This window comes from Chlorocebus sabaeus, chromosome 14 (assembly GCF_047675955.1).
Source record: "Chlorocebus sabaeus isolate Y175 chromosome 14, mChlSab1.0.hap1, whole genome shotgun sequence".
NCBI lineage: Eukaryota > Metazoa > Chordata > Mammalia > Primates > Cercopithecidae > Chlorocebus > Chlorocebus sabaeus.
The window spans coordinates 31,628,402-31,646,412 of record NC_132917.1 but is presented as its reverse complement, the minus strand read 5'-3'; the positions used below and the strand labels follow the sequence as shown (position 1 = coordinate 31,646,412).

Sequence of the window (18,011 nt, the reverse complement as noted above, 5' to 3'; positions counted from 1 at the left end):
GTGGCATCATCAAAGCTCACGCAGCCTTGAATTCCCAGGCTCAAGTGATCCTCCTGTTCCAGCCTTCTGAGTAGCTAGGACTGCAGACCTGTGCCAGCATGCCCGGCTGTTTTTTCAAAAATTGTTTTTGTAGAGATGTGGTCTCACTATGTTGCTCAGGCTGGTCTTGAACTCCTGGCCTCAAGCTATCCTCTCACCTCAGCCTCCCAAAGTGCTGACATTACAGGCATGAACCACCATGCCTGACTTCCATTCGCTTTGGAGAAATCTTCTGCCAGCTACCTAAACTGGAATAGCCATAATTTATCTACAGTCATCTTTTGAAGTAAAAATTTTGTTCCATGAGGAAAATGTCTGGTTCGGCTTACAACTCACAACTACACAACTGCTTTTTCCTGAGACATACTTCCATATGCAGCAGAAATGTTTTATCACCACAGATTGAATGCATTTTGTCATAGAATATTAAAAATATACCTACTCAAGAGTCAAGATTTAATGAAATTAGGAACTCCCTCCCTTTTAAACTTACTGTGAGTAAGGTTAAAAAATAGGACTACTAGTACATATTGATTATACTACTTTGATCTTTGTTCTAATGGGCCAGTGGTTTTATGCTCCCTTCACCTTTGCACCGTAATTGCAGATGAAAAAAGTAAATAACTTCCTTGCATTCTTATGAAAATAGTTTTAATTTTATGGACTGCTGCATAGGGTCTTGAGGAATACCAGGAATCCAGAGTTCACAGTTTGAGAACTATTGTTATAGACCTTAGGAGGATGACTTGATTTAAATTGTGGGAAAGGTATTGGGGAAGGTATCTCTGAGGAACAGATTATTTATTTATTTATTTATTTATTTATTTATTTATTTATTTTGAGACGGAGTCTTGCTCTGTCGCCCAGGCTGGAGTGCAGTGGTGCAATCTCGGCTCACTGTAACCTCCACCTCCTGGGTTCAAACGATTCTCCTGCCTCAGCCTCCTGAGTAGCTGGGACCATGCCTGGCTAATTTTTTGTATTTTTAGTAGAGATGGGGTTTCACCGTGTTAGCCAGGATTGTCTCGATCTCCTGACCTCGTGATCCACCTGCCTCGGCCTCCCAAAGTGTTGGGATTTCAGGCGTGAGCCACCGCACCCGACCGAGGAACACATTTTTTAAGCCAGGCTAGCCAAGCAAAGGGGAACAAAAGCATGGGTTTAAAAAGTTTGAAGTAGGCAAAGTTGTTGGTGTTATCAAGGAACTGCAGGAAGACCAGTATGCATAAAATATTATGACCAAGGTGAGCAAGAGTAATAGCTAATTTGCTAGTGCATTTGAGAGTGCAGAGCCCATTTCAAGGATTCTAGATTTTATCCTGTGACCATGAAATGCCATGAAAGGCTTTAAGCAAGGGAAGTGATATGATCTATGTTTCCAGAAAATGACTTTGACTGTTTAAGGAATTTAAAAAATGATACATTTTAGTTCTTTTCCATATTGGTAGTTGACTATTATTAAAACTCTAAAATCTCAGAATTCAGGATGTACTTAGGTAGTAGTAACTTGATTTTGATACGTATTTTTCAGAAAGCCTTGCAGGACAGAAAAAGAGAGCAAAAAGATATGCTTTTTGGGGCCAAATGACATTTTTTTCTTTGGTTAAAATGTCTTCACTTCCTGTGAAACACCTTTACAAAATTACTTATGTTCCATTATTTGGACTAAGTAGCTGAATAAACAGTCATGAGGGTACACACTCAGGCGGCTTATACATTGGGTGCACAGACTACATTCATCGTTGCAACTCCACAAATGTGAACTCTTTATTATAGCTATTATATATGAAGTGCATTTATTTCTAAGAGAATGCCTACTGATCTTGCCCCTCCCCCCCATTTTTTCATATTAAAGGCTTTTTTTTTAACCTGTGTATCAACAATGATGATGTGCTAATATTGAAAAGTTACACCTTTAAAGACAAAGCACCTTGCAGTCAAATAACGGGAGAGAAAGTGGCATTGCTTCTAATGCCTCTTTTATTTATTTCTCTTCAAAATATTCCTGTGACCTTGGTGTTTATGGATCTAGCATTCTAACAAAGAAAATGCATGAACTTCAATGTACACTATTCATTTTCTTTTGTTAGCATTTAGCTAACAAAGAGACCCATTTTGAGATTACTACAAGTTTAAATGCCCCATTTTACTTTCCTTTCAATGACATTTAGCTTTTTCTGGTTTTGTTTTTGGATATATTGCTTTTAAGGGTTTTATATTGAGGGGACTTAAACATTTTTTTTCTTATTACTTCTTTTAATCAAATATGGAACTTCACTTGGCTATTGGCGAGTTTTCTACCAAATCAGAAAGAATCTGTAGAGTACACAGTTGGTTAATTGAGATTGGTGGGGCTCTTTTTCCTTCATCTAGATTGGGGCAGACAAAAAGGCAAACAAGGAAAGTAGTCAGGTATCAGAAGAGTTAATTAGGTTTCTGGCAGACCTCTGTTGTTTATTTCTGGAGCAGTGTATCTTTTGGCTATTGTTAGAACCTTATTACACTTAGGAAATTTATGTATGCCTTGAATATAGATTATTTTAAAAATCACTTCATATTTTGTGTTTTAGATTTTCCACGAGTGCTCTGATGTTAAATATTCTTTCTGTCTGCCTTTTCATATATTTCTCAATCAGAAAAATGCCCTTTCTCATTATTTGATTCTTGGTTCATGTACTACCTGGCCCTAGTCAGGTTACCTAAACATTTCTGAATTACCATTGTCTATAGCCCATATTAGCCTTTAATTTAAAAAAAAGTGTCATATTATTTATTTATGTGCTGTTAAGATAGGTGACCAGAGTGCTATCTTTTAGTTTTCTTCATTTAGAAATCTATAGATTTGACTTTTTTTTTTGAAATGGTTCTTGAATTGATGATAGAGGTGGTGACAAGAAGTGAGGATTAGCAGTGCTAATAACATAATGAAGGAAGAGAGGTAGAAAGAAAGATTCTGTCTTCTATAAGGAACTTAAATTAATGAGCAAAAAGCAGTCTAGTTAAAAAGAGGGCAAAGGACATGAACAGACTCTTTTCAAAAGAAGATACATACGTGGCCAACAAGCATACAAAAAAATTCTCATAATCAGTAATCACTAGAGAGATACAAATCAAAACCACAATGAGATACCGCCTGATAATAGTCAGAGTGGCTATTATTGATAAGTCAAAAATTAACAGATGCTGGCAAGGTTGTGGAGGAAAAGAAATGTTTATACATTGTTGGTAGTAGTGTAAATTCGTTTAGTCATTGTGGAAAACAGTGTGGCGATTTCTCAAAGAACTTAAACCAGAAGTAACTCTGGACCCAGCAGTCCCATTATTGAATATGTACCTGAAGGAATGTAAATTGTTCTGCCATAAAGACACATGCACACGTGTGTTCATTGCAGCACTGTTCTCAATAGTAAAGACGTGGAATCAACATAAATGCCCATCAGTGGTAGACTAGATAAAGAAAATGTGGTACATATGTCCACTATGTAATATTACACAGCTCTGTAAAAGAATGAGATCATATCCTTTGCAGCAACATGGAGCTAGACACCATTATCCTAAGCAAACTCCCACAGGAACAGAAAATCAAATACTGTGTGTTCTCTCAAGTAGGAGCTAAATATTGAGAACATACGGACATAAAGAAGGGAACAACAGACACTGAGACCTACTTGAGGCTAGAAGGTGGGAGAAGGATGAGGATAAAAAAACTACTTATGGAATACTAGGTTTATTACCTGGGTGTCCAAATAATCTGTACACCAAACCGTGGCAACATGTAATTTACCTGTATTACAAACCCATACAGGTACCCTTGAACTTAAAGTAAAAGTTAAAGAAAAGGATAATCTGCTTCTGACCAGAAATGGCCTGTGGATGAATGTTTGCTGTGTGTGCTGTCTTAAGGAGGTTCTGGGACTCTAAACTGAGAATCACTTATCCACAACTTACTTTGTTTTTTTTTTTCATAGCAGAATGACTTAGTATGCACAACTTTATCTCCTCCCTCCCTCCCTGCAATATATGAAGTAATATATAACCAATAATTGGTTAATTTTCTTAGCTGTAATAGAATTTTATGAGAATAAATATATTGCTAAAGCACACTTTCCCTGGCCTGCAAATTTTTGATACAAAAGAACTAGCTCATCTCTCAGCTTTTGTTCATTAATTGAGCAATCAGTAATACTTTTCTAGCTACATAGCATATCATATATTTTCTTCAAATAGTTTTGACTTTATGAGTCTGGAAGTTTTGTATGTGATGTGGGAAGGTTGGTTCATGTGAACATTGGAGAACAGAGAAGATTGATAGCTTTGGAATTCAGATTGTAGGGCAGGTTTGGATATTTGACTTAATGAGAGGAAATTAACATTACTCTTGATGTCAAGATAAAGAGATTGTACAGATTTAAGCTACACTTTAGCTCAGTTCTTTTCTTTAGACTACAGTGCAAATAACACGTAATCTAGTTTCTTTGTTTTTGAGAATGACTTCTACTTGAATGGGAGTAGAGAAAGCTTGTTGTATAGAATTCTTTTCAACAAGATGCCTTTTTCACCCTACCATGGAGGAAATATGGAAATAGCTTTATCAGAGTGCCTTTTTATAGTGGGTATTTTGTATAGGTATTTAGAATTTTATGCTATTATGTATTTTTATTAAAATCATGGTGGATCTTAGAAGTTTATTTTAGAATGTGTTAGAATTTTGAAATTTTAATAGCTTAAATGTGTAAAATCCAGTTAATAAAATACAGCTTCTGAAAACCTGTTGTATCCTTGTCATTGTGCATACAGAGATTATTTTATGTCTTAGTGGTTTGGTTTACTGTATTAATTAATAGCTGGTATTTCCAAGTACTGAATATGATTCTTTTAAAGGCCATCTAACAAAGACAGAAATAAGGAATTGAACTTAACTGAGGAGCAAGTCATTATTAGGTGTATTAGTTTGCTAGGGCTGTCATAATAAAATACCACAGATTGGGTGGTTTAAACAACACAAATTTATTTTTTAACAATTCTGGAAGCTTGAAGTTCAATATCAAGTTTGTCAGGGTTGGTTTCTCCTGAGGCCTTTCTCCTTGGCCTGTTATAGATGGCCGCCCTCTTGTTGCCCCTTCTGACATGATCATATCTCTGTGCAGGCATACTTCTGATGTCTCTTTTTCCTATAAGGACACCAGACTTATTGGATTAGGTCCCCACCCTAATGGCCTCATTTGAACTTAATCGCCTCTTTGAAGACCTTATCTCTAAATAGCATTACAGTCTGTGCTACTGGGGATTGGTTCTTCAACATGTGAATTTTGGAGGGGAACACAGTTCAGCCATTAACAGTTGGTAATTAAGAAGGAAAACAAGTGGTTTGTAAGAATTGCTTTTTTCTCTTTTATTTAATAAGGTTTGTGTAGAAGTGCAATTGTTCCGTGTTTTTTGTTGTGTATCTCCTAGCCGGAGAATTTTCATCCTTGGGCCTTCTCATCATGTGCCCCTCTCTCGATGTGCACTTTCCAGTGTGGATATATATAGGACACCACTGTATGACCTTCGTATTGACCAAAAGAGTAAGTATATAGAAATACCTTTCAAATAGCTAATGTTCTTTTAATAGGACTTGGAAGTTAATTTAAAAACTTATAAATGTGAGCATCACAAGTAATATCTCAATATTTAAAATAAAATTTGTTATAACTAATCTGCATAAAACAGCAAAAAAAGAAACTCTTCCATATCCCTAAAAGGCAACTAGTGTTTTTCAGCTAGCTACAGAAATCTGTCAGATCCGCCAGTGTGCAGATTGTAGTGGTTACATTAATATTCAGAAAAATGCCATGTACTCAGTGTACCAGGAGACAAAAAATTAGTACCCATACCAATTTCATGAAAGATTCTGGGTGTGTTAATCTACTTCTACGAAATGCCACTTTCTCACTGTAAATAGATGATGCTGATAATATCTTTATTTTCTTGTAAATGATTTTTATGGGAAAAAATGAGCCTTTATGAAACTCTGAAAGAAACGTGCTATATAAATGATAAATATATTTTATTTTTAAACATGCCTACAGTTAAGATTGATTTATATTTTTCCATAGGAGTCCAGAGTCACATTTTTATTTAGTTGTTCTTACACAATAGATGTATAAAGTAAAAACCTTTTGATTTTATAAAGGTATTTTTTTGGGGGGGAGGAGTAATTTAAAAAATACAGAACAGTATAAAGAGTAGTATAAGAAATTAACTGATGTACTTAACATACATAATTTACTCAGTTTCTCACTCATCCTGAACCCAATTTACCTTCCCAGAAGTAACCACCTTCATAATCTGGGTATATATCCTTTCAGTTGGTCAAATTGTTCACACACATGCACGCACACACACGTATATATATGTACACACACACACACTGACCCATATATATATTTATTTTTGATTTTAGAGATGGGATCTCACTCTGTTGCCCAGGCTGGAGTGCAGTGGCATGATTATAGTTCACTGCAGCCTCAAACTCCTGGGCTCAAGTGATCCTCCTACCTCAGCCTCCCAAGTAGCTAGAACTACAGGCACACATCACCACACCCAATTTATTAAAAAATTTTTTTTGTAGAGGTAGGGTCTTGCTATGTTGCCCAGGCTGATCTTGAACTCCTGGTCTCAAGCAATTCTCCTGTCTTGGCTTCCCGAAGTGCTGGGTTTATAGGTGTGAGCCACTGTACCTGGCCTCAAATTATGTTTTTAAGCATGTTAGGGGTGCTATTGTTTCAAAATATTTTGCAAAAATTTCTTGTATAGAATAAAAGAGTCGAAGCCTAGTGTGGTGGTTCATGTCTGAAATCCCAGCACTTTGGGAGGCTGAGATGGGCAGACTGCTTGAGCTCAGGAGTTTGAGACCAGTCTGGGCAATGTAGCAAAACCCCGTCTGTACAAAAAAATACAAAAATCTGCTGGGCGTGGTGGCACGTGGCTGTAGTCTCGGCCACCTGGTTGGGAGAGGGCGTGGGGCAGTGAGGTAGGAGGATGGCTTGAGCTCAGGAGGTAGAGGTTGCAGTGAGCTGAAATCATGTTGCTATACTCCAGCATGGCCTGGGTGACAGAGTGAAGCCCTGTCTCCAAAATTAAATAAATTAATATGAAAATAAATAAAATAATAAAAGAGTCCATTTGCAAGAAAAAATTCTTTTTTCTTATTTTTGGCATAAGTTTTCATAATTTGGGGCTTTAGGTATCATAGAATATTAGCAATTTTTTAGTGCATCTTATTAATGAAACGACTATTTCTAACCTTACTTCCTGAGATGTTTTAGGGAACACATTTTACTTTTAAAACCTTTTTGGGGCATTCAGAAAATTTTAATTTTGGATAGCTTGCCAGTGAAGAAATGGAGAATTTTTTCAAGAAAAGAGGTCATACAACCATTTCTTTCTGTCTTTGGTATAGGTAAACCCATTTGAGGATTTGTTCTATTCTATGCTAAAAATATTATTATATATATTTTTTACACATTAACTTTTATCTTTTTCTTGTTCTACAATATTCAGTTTTAAGTATAGTTCATCAGAAGGGCCTGAATTACTAGTCTTTTTAAGTTGGGATGGTATTGTGGCAAATTTATATTTTGATCTATCTTACAAGCTTAATTTTGAATTTTCAGGAAAATAGCATTAGTGAGAATTTTCTCTTCTTGGTATGGCAGAAACCTGAGGTGTGAAATAATACCACACGTTTTATTAAAAAAACTCAGAAACTATGCTTTTGACCTCATGAGTTAAATAGACCAATGGTTTTTCCATATTTCAGTAGGAATTCTAATTATGTTCTTGCTAGCATGTACTGATTAAAGCCAAGGAAAAGCCTAGACCCAAAGGTGATTTTAGAAATAATGAAAGGAACTGATGAAGAGTTTAAATGATCATTTTTTATTTAACTATGTAACATATGCAAATGATGAGTAAGTCTTTACATGTATTACTGTTTTACCTGTTACATAAAAACTAGTTCTGTTTTTTTCTCTTTCTCCTTACTCTCCCTCCTTTCTTTCCTTTCTTTCTATTGTTTTGTTTTAATAAAAATGCGAGTATTATATGGTGTTTCTGTCTCTTGCCAAAGCATGTAGTTTTGTGTTACTGGGTGGAATCTCACTGGATAAGGATATGCATTAATATATTTGTTTTACTGTATTTTGAAATCTCTTTAGTTTACGGAGAACTATGGAAGACAGGAATGTTTGAACGCATGTCTCTGCAGACAGATGAAGATGAACACAGTATTGAAATGCATTTGCCTTATACAGCTAAAGCCATGGAAAGGTATATTGATTGATATAAGAAATCCCCAGGAAATCATAGACATTAATTTCTTTGGTAATTTAAAACTAGTAAATCCCAATAATTATCAGGGTAAAGAGATTAATAAATGAGATAAAAAATTGAGACAGGAGTGTCTTAAGGTGGATTGTTGGTTTTGAGTAGTTTTCCTGCGAAGACTGAACATGTGAATTGACATGATTGTTTTATTAGGTGGAAGTATTAAAAAAACCATGGGTATGTGAGTGTATGTGGGTATGTATATATCTTGCTTTGCTTGTATTTTATTCATTCGACATTTCTTTATCTCAAAATAATAATTCCGTTCTTTTCTGGTACAATGCTATAATTAATCGTAAAATTTTAGGCTTGTATTTAATTTTGGAGGTCATTTATTTCAACCTTGTGCAAGGTACATGAATCTCTTTTATGGTATGCTTGACAGACTGTTAGGTGGTACCTGCTAAAGGTCTTCCTGTGATGGGGGGTACTCACTGTACTGTGAGCTGAACGAGGACAGGGTCAATATCTGTTTTGTTCTCTACTGTATACCCTACCACCTAGCACAGTGTCCAGCACATAGTAGTTATTAATGTATTTTGATAAAATAAAAAATAATTATTTCAAGGATTTTCTCCTTTTAGTGAAACATTTGGATTAGGATGTCTTCTCTTTTGTAGGTTTCTCTAATTTTTAAAACCATTTCCTATATATGGACTTAATATTTCATATTTAGTTTGGCAGTTCTAAGTATAGTAAGATGATTCCTTCTGGATTTGTTCATTATATTTTCTTACTAAAGTACATGATGCTCTGTAGGCTCTCAGTAAATATTAATTAAATGTACTAATAAAGTCTAAGTTAACATTATATTTTTTATGTTGATGTGGCTTACTGTTGGCTAATGTACTTGTGATCAACCAAAGCCCAAGGCCTTTTCATAATATTCAGATGGATTATTTTCTGTTCTCAGACTTTTGTGTGATTTCTTTTTGTATGTCTTCTCAATTATTCTAAATATGTATGTCTTCTCAATTATTGCTGTTTAGTTTTTCTTGTTTAGTTCATTGTTGCAGTCTTTTTGGATTGTTTCCACTCTTACTCTGTATTCAAAGTATTATTTACTTTTCTCAGTCTTTTGTCTGCTTCTGCTCACAATGATAACCGTGAGGAATTATATAAATCTGAAGAATTTTCAAAAATCAGTGTGATACTACATTATAAGCAATATAATTTTAGGGTTTTTAATACATTCTAATTCTTCAGAAATGTGAAACCATATGTATTATTTCTTAAATTGTTGTAATCAGAACTTTCTCTTCTTCAACTGGAAAAGATAATTGAATATTTTTATTCACTGAGATGTTTGCATATTTTGTCATGAGAAAATATAATTTAGACTTAATAAATACTAATACTTCGGGTGCAGTGGCACATGTCTGTAATTCCAGCAGCACTTTGGGAGGCTGAGGTGGGCAGATAACTTGAGCCCAGAAGTTCAAGACCAGCCTGGGCAATGTGGCAAAACTCTTGTCTCTACTAAAAATAGAAAAATTAGCCATGTGTAATGTCGGGTACTTGTTGTCCCAGCTACTTGGGAGGCTGGGGTGGGATGATTGCTTGAGCCTGGCTGGTTGAGAGTGCAGTGAGCCGAGATTATGGCACTGCACTCCAGCCTAGGTGACAGAGTGAGACCCTGTCTCAAACAAACAAACCCAAAAAACAAAGGACCGATAAACTGACAACAATATCCTCAAGGAGGTTATAACAAGATAACATTTTTATTGTTATTTTAAAAGTAAAACATGTACATTGTGAAACATTTAGGAAAATAGAAACTTAAACCCAGCAAACCAAGTTCCTACTTATAATTCCCCCTTTTAAATAGTATCAAATAAACTACTGCCACATAACATTAGGATCCCTATTATTGACCCTTCTTTTCTTTGTAGCGTTAGTTGGACTCATTACCTATGTCAGTTATTTATTACTAAGTAACAAAACTCTTACTTAAAATTACCTATATCAGTTATCTTTTACTAACTAACAGATTTAAACTGTGACTTAAAATCACAGCTGTTTATTGCCTAAAATTTGGGGGTCAGGAATTGGGGCAGGGAACACCTTGCTCTGGTCCACAAGACACTGACTGAGGTGGCTCAAATGGGGCTACAGTATCTCAGATAGTGTCACTCATATGTCTTGGGCCTTAGTGCTAGCTCTCTGTTGAGACCCCTCATTTCTTCTCCAGCTGACCTGTTTGTTCATCAAGTAGGGCTTTTTTTTTTGGGGGGGCGGGGGCTACTCTCTAGAAGAATAGCTTAGACTTCCTTTTTTCTTCTTCTTTTTTTGGATCAAGAGAGTAAAACCAGAAGTTTCTAGGCCTATTATGTCCTAGGCTGGAAACTACATAGCACATTTCCAGTGAATTGTGTTTTTCAAAGCAAATAAGATCACTGTGTCAGCCAAGATTTGAGGAAAAGAGCAATATATTGCTCCTGTTGATGGGAGGAGTAGCATGTGTGTACAGGAATAAGAGAAACTGTTGACAGCTGTCTTTGCTGATGGTCTACTACAGTTCTTCCTCTGGTGGACAATTCGTGTCTCTCTAACATGTCATATACACCCAGGCTTCTCAGGACGTTCAGAAATCTTATTTGCTGTGACCCTAGGCTCAAAATTTATTATCTTATGATCTCCATCAAGTTAGGATGTGAATGAGGCTCCTTGAGTGTGGTTCATCTTTTTTTGGAGGGGGGATGTGGGGGGGAAAGATTCTCAGCTCTGTTGCCCAGGCTGGAGTGCAGTGGCATGATCATGGCTCACTGCAGCCTCTGCCTCCTGGTCTCAAGTAGTCTTCCCACCTTGGCCTCCCAAAGCAATGGGATTACAGGCTTGAGCCACTGTGCTTGGCCTCTTTTTTTTTTTTTTTTAAAGAGGCAGGGCCTCATTCTGTCACCCAGGCTGGAGTGCAGTGGCACAATTATAACTCACTGTAGCCTTGAACTCCTGGGCTCAAGGGATCTTCCTACCTCAGCTTTCAGAGTAGTGGCCCTACAGGTACGTACTACCATATCTGGCTAATTTTAAAAACATTTTTTTAGAGACGGGTCTTACGTTATTCCTCAGGCTGATCTTGAACTCCTGGCCTCAAGCGAGCTTCTTGCTTCTGTCTCCCAAGTAATGTCTTAGTTACGTATTGCAGCATAACAAATCACCTCAATGTATTTTTTTTTTTTTTTTAATCAAAAACAAACTTTTGATTTTTTGGGTGCATGGTGTATAGATGGGGTACATGAGAAGTTTTGATACAGTCATGCGGTGTAAAATAATCACATCATGGAGAATGGGGTATTAATCACTTAAAGCATTTATCCTTAGTGTTACAGGCAATCCAGTTATATTCTTTTAGTTACTTAAAAATGTACAATTGAGTTATCGACTATAGTCACCCTGTTGTGCTACCAAATACTAGGTCTTATTCATTCTATTTTATTTTGTATCCGTTAACCATCCCCACCTACCCTCTAGCCCTCCACTATTCTTTCCAGTCTCTGGTAACCATCCTTCTACTCTCCATGTCTGTGAATTCAATCGTTTTGATTTTTAGGTCCCACAAATGTGTAGTTTTTCACTTAAATGATTGTATAGTTTGGAAATTTGGTTGGGTTAGTGGAGACAATTTGTCTCTGTTTCATCTACTACCAGTTGAGGCAGGTCGACGTAGGCTAAAGACTCCAAGATGCCCTAGCTTCCTCTCTGGGGCCGTGGTGCTGGTTGTCTTCTTGAGGCACATCAGTTTTCATCTTGGTTCTCTTCTGTCAGTGCCTGTTTACACTCACCCTTCAGGACTTCTCAGTTCACATGGTGAATCCTCTCTAGCAGGATAGCAATTGAGCAAAATAAGAAATTTCCAGCTCTCTTAATATCGAAGTCTAGAACTGGCACAGCATCACTTATGCCTCATTCTGCTGGCCAAAGCGCATCATAAGGCTAAATTCAAGGAGAGGGAACTACGGATGCTACTTTTGATGGGAGGAGTGACATTGAGAATTGAGATGTGGAAAGAATTTTTGGTGATTAGATTTATAGAAACTGTGGTTAAGTAGTTGAGGGATTATTTGTATATAAGTCTGTGTCCCTTCCATAGTAGTTCCATAGTGTTTTCTCCCAGGAGCAGCTAGTCTTCAGTGTATCTGCTATGCATTGCACAGTACCTGGTACACAAAAATATTTCAATAATTGTTGAATGAATTAATAACTGTCTTGCCATTTTCAATACTTTGTTTTTCCAAAAAGTGGATCAAATGTTCTTTTTAAAAAAGAAATTACATTTTTTTAATTTTCAAAAAATAAACTCTTGATCATCTTTGGCTACAAATATTCTTTTTTTAAACTGCTTTTCTTGTCATGAAGGTATTTTCCTGTCATTTTTTTACTTCAGTTTATTGGCTATACATAAGACTTTCTAGGCAAAGATGCTTGTAATACTTCAATCAATTCTTGACCATTTAACTTTTAAGCTTTCCCCCCATTTTTCACTATTATAAACCACATTATGTATTTAAAAAAAAATAGATGTCTAAGGTATTATTTAAATTTCTGCTTTTTTTTTTTTTTTTTTTTTTGAGGTAGAGTCTTGCTCTGTCACCAGGCTGGAGTGCAGTGGCATGATCTTGGCTCACTGCAACCTCTGCCTCCTGGATTCAAGTGATTCTCCTGCCTCAGCCTCCCGAGTAGCTGGGATTACAGGCGCCTGCCACCATGCCCAGCTAATTTTTGTATTTTTAGTAGAGAAGGTGTTTCACCATGTTGGCCAAGATGGTCTCCGTCTCTTGACCTCGTGATCTGCCCGCCTCGGCCTCCCAAAGTGCTGGGATTACAGGCATGAGCCACCGCGCCTGGCTGCATGTTTGTAATAGATTTAAAAATTATATTCATTAGAGCTTTTTAAAAAAATAGTAGTCTAAAGGAGAAAACATAAAATGACTCACAATCTCATTGCTCAGTTAACTCTGCTGACATAAAAAATATATGTACATGGTTAGAAAATGTAAACAGAATCAAGAAGTACAAAATGAATGGTGGAAGACTCTGGTTCTACTCAGCCAGTGTTTACTGCCAGTAAAGGTTTTTATGCATACACTAACGTATATTTTAGCGTATGTAAGTTTGTGTATTATGTAAAATTTATACATACACATTTATGTTTGAGTTAAAACATATAAACGAGATCATATCTTACGCACTTTGTTCTTTTTATGCATATATTAAAATTTTTTTTCTTATGATTACTTTTTCTTTTGTATGTCACCATATATTATCTTTAATATTGAAATGCATAATAAATTTTACTATTATAATTGCTTTTTTTTTTTGAGACAGAGTTTCACTCTTGTTCCCCAGGCTGGAGTGCAAATGGCATGCATGATCTTGGCTTACTGCAACCTCTGCCTCCTGGGTTCAGGTGATTCTCTTGCCTCAGCCTCCCCAGTGGCTGGGATTACAGGCATGTGCCACCATGCCCAGCTAATTTTTGTAATTTTTTTTTTTCTTGAGGCAGAGTCTCGCTCCATCGCCCAGGCTAGAGTGCAGTGGCACAACCTCGGCCTGCTGCAACCTCCACCTCCCAGGTTCAAGCGATTCTCCTGCCTTAGCTTCCCAAGTAGCTGGGATTATAGGTGCCCACCACCGCGCCCAGCTAATTTTTTTGTATTTTTAGTAGAGACAGGGTTTCACCATGTTGGCCAGGCTGGTCTTGAACTCCTGACCTCAAGTGATCCACCTGCCCTCGGCCTCCCAAAGTGCTAGGATTACAGGCATGACCCACCACTCCCAGCCTATAATTGCTTTTTATAATTGCTCTTGAGGGAGGTTCAATTAGGTTTCAGTTAGGATATATAGAAATCATCTGGAAAAAATTAGTATCTTCTAAAATTAACAGCATTAGGCTGGGTGTGGTGGCTCATGAGACCTGTAATCTCAGCACTTTGGGAGGCTGAGGCAGGAGGATTTCTTGAACCCAGGAGTTCGAGACCAGCCTGGGCAACAAAATGAGTCCCCTTTCTCCAAAAAGTAAAAAAATAATTGGACGAGGTGGCACATACCTGTGGTCCCAGCCTCTTGGGAGATTGAGGTGGGAGGATTACTTCAGCCTGGGAGGTCTAGTTATGTTCATCTGTTATGTTTATCCATATCGATTATATTTTTGAGTTCCCTAAGTGAGAATGCTACATTAGATGTTTTTATATGGCATTAAATACTACTCCTACCTAAGCAGTTTTTCCTGTTCTTAACATCTTGAATTAGTATAGTACATTTGTTACGATTGATGAACCAATATCAATACATTATTATGTTAACTAAAGTCCATAGTTTAATTAGGATTCACTCTTTGTGTTGGATACTCTTATGGTTTTTGCCAAATGCCTATTATGTCTCTGTTGTTATAATACCATACAGAATGGTTTCAGTGCCCTAAAAACCAGTGCTTCACCTATTCATTGCCTTCTTCTCCCCTCTCCCCATGTGCCTAGTAACTGCTGATCAGTTTGCTGTCTCAATAGATTTGCATTTTCTTGAATGTCCTACAGTTGGGAATCATGCAGTATATAGCCTTTCAAATTGGCTTTCATTTAGCAATATATCTTCAAGATTCCTCCATGTCTTTTTAGAGCTTGGTATCTTACTTCTCTTTATCACTGAATAGTATTTCATTTTGTGGATGTACCATAGTTTGCTTATCCATTCCACCTCCTGAAGGACTGCTGCTATGTTGAATTAATATCTACCTTACTTATTACCCTTTTCTAATCATTGTCATTATTCTCCTTTTTTTTTCATTTTTTTGTCTACCACTTTTTTTCCTGTCCTCTCTGGTTTTAATTGTGCATTTTATATGACTATAATTTTTTCCTCTCAGCATATCATTTATACATATATATGTTTATACCGTTTTTATTACTGTCTTTTAGTTTTTGCCATGGAGTTTGCAGCATACATTTACAACAAGTTTACAACTTTATTTTTTATTTTTTTGAGACAGGGTCTCACTCTGTTATTTAGGCTGGAGTGCAGTGGCGCACAATCTTGGCTTACTGCAACTTCCACCTCCTGGGCTGAAGGGATCCTCCCACCTCACCCTCTCGAGTAGCTGGGACTACAGACATGCACCACCATGCCTGGCTAATTTTAAAATTTTTTGTAGAGACAGGGTCTCACTATCTTGCCCAGGCTGGACTTGAACTCAGGGGCTCAAGTGATCCTCCTGTCTTGTCCTCTCAAAGTACTGGGATTATAGGCAGGAGCCATTGCACCTGGCTAACAACTTTTAAATAACACTGTACTGCTTCATGGGTAGTAGAAGCATCATCTAAGAGTCTTCCTAATTTCTCCATCCTGTCCCTTATGACAACACTGTCATTTGTTTCACTTATCCATAAGTGTAATCATCAAATACATTGCTCCTTTTATTTATTTGAACAAATTATTTGTTAGATCAATTAAGAATAAAAAAAAAAATGAAATGAAAGATTTTATTTTACCCTCATTTATTCTTTCTCTGACGTACTTGCTTGCTTTATGTAGATCCAATTTTCTGACCTGTATCCTTGTTCTTCTCTGAAGGACTTCTTTTAACATTTCTTGCAAGGCAGATCTAATGTCTAAATTGACAAACTCCCTCAATTTTTGTTAGACTGACAAAAGCTTTATTTCTTCTTTAATTTTGAAAGAAATTTTTCCTGGATATAGAATTCTAAATTAGTGAGTTTTTTTCTTTCGCCGTCAGCACTTTATTTTATCACTTCTTGCATGGTTTCTGAAGAGAAATTGTACATAATTCTTATCATTTTTATCCATGCTTCTCTATAGGTAAAGTGTTTTTGTCCTCTGGTTGCTTTCCAGATCTTTTGTTTGTCTTTGGTTTTTTGCAGTTTTAATATAAATTGACACCTAAGTGTCAGTTTCTTGGTATTTATCCTTCTTGGAGTTCTCTGAGCTTCCTGGATTTGTGGTTTAGTATCTGTCATTAATTTTGGAAACTTCTCAGTAATTACTGTATTTCTTTTTCTCCTTCTGGTATTCACATTTTATGTGTGTTACAACTTTTATAAATTTTAGGATTAAAAAAAAATTTCTTTGAAGAATGTCTTTGGTATTTTGGTAGGGATTTCATTAAATATGTAAGTTATGTTGGGTAGTATGGACATTTAAACAGTTTTAGTTCTTCCAATCCCTGAACATGGGATATCTATCCAGTATTTTATGTCCTCTTCAATTCCTTTCATCAGTGTTTCAAAATTTTCCTTGTATAGCTCTTTCACTTCTTTGGCTAAATTTATTCCTAGGTATTTTGTTTTGTTTTTGGTAGTTATTGTAGATGGGATTGCTTTCTTGATTTTTCAGTTTGATCGCTGTTTGTATGTAGAAATGCTACTGATTTTTCTATGTTGATTTTGTATCCTGCAATTTTACTGAATTTGTTTATCAGATCTTAGGGTTTTTTGGTGGAGACTTCAGGTTTTTCTAAATGTAAGACCATGTCTTCTGCAAACAAGGATAATTTGACTTTTTCCTTTACATTTGGATGCCCTTTATTTCTTCTCTTGACTAATTGCTCTGGCTAGGTCTTCCAGTACTGTGTTGAATAGAAGTGGTGAAAGTGGGCATCCTTATCTTGTTCCAGAACTTAGTGGAAAGGCTTTCAGTTTTTCCCTGTTCATTGTGGTATTAGCTGTGGGTTTGTCATATGTGGTCTTTATCATGTTGAAGTATGTTCCTTCTACACCCAATTTGTTAAGAGACTTGTTAGATAAGGTCCAAGTCCTGCATTTCTTTCAGTTACCTTCCCCTGTTATTATACAGGTGCCCTGTTGATGTAGTGGTAAGATGAGGAAAGGAGACACATTCTATAATTCTGTGATCAGTTGTCATTCTTTTGGTGAGCCTGTGACACTGGTCTGTGATTTAACAAGTTCTTCTCAGATTTTCCCCCACTTCAGGTCAGACAAGAAGACTGGAGGGGCTGGATTTGGGTATTACTTTTACTCCACGTTTGTGAAACTCTTGTAAGGCCCAATTTTGTTAGGCACTGGTGAAATAGTTTCTCTTGCAGTTAGGCATTTTTGTAAAGAGGACAGAATACTCAGTGAAGCAGGTATTTGTTGGGGCCCTTGGAAGTAAAACTTTCATAAAGCCTTCTACAGCTTGATGCCTTGGCTCTCAGGAGTTTGTATGTCTCAGGGTAGTCCACATTTAGTCTCCAGCAATTAGTTCATTACCCTTTAAGTATTCCTGCTAGCTCCAAGGGTGGTTTAAGATTCTCTGATTCTGTCTACACTTCCAGTTTTTGGGGCATTGGTTTGCTCTGTCACCTCAATTCTCAGATAGATCTGATAAGAGTTATTGGTTTTTAATTTAGTGTTTTGTTCTGTTAAGATAAGAGTAATACCTTCTAAAATCTTTACATGTTAGATCAGAAACTGGAAATCTCTTTCATTGTTTTTTTACTCTCACCATATGGGAGGAAGTCTGAAGTTTCCTGAAATCTTAACTAGCACCTGTTTATATCACTACCTATTTTCATTCTTAAGAAAGATTCAGTGCATTCTGTAGACAGTCACTTTAAGCACTGTGTGGGTAGGGCTGGAGTTAGGAAGAGC

General features: G+C 36.5%; 1 protein-coding gene across 4 annotated transcripts in view; it reads left to right on the top strand.

The window, feature by feature from the left end:
• The window catches only part of MEMO1 (mediator of cell motility 1), a 150,568-nt gene that overhangs the window by 90,392 nt on the left and 42,165 nt on the right, over nucleotides 1-18,011 (top strand). For all 4 annotated transcript variants that reach the window (XM_038006755.2, XM_038006754.2, XM_007971026.3 and 1 more), the window contains 2 exons: nucleotides 5,494-5,606; nucleotides 8,241-8,352. In XM_038006755.2, the coding sequence (XP_037862683.1) occupies nucleotides 5,494-5,606; nucleotides 8,241-8,352 (225 nt within the window). The remainder of the gene's footprint in view (nucleotides 1-5,493; nucleotides 5,607-8,240; nucleotides 8,353-18,011) is intronic.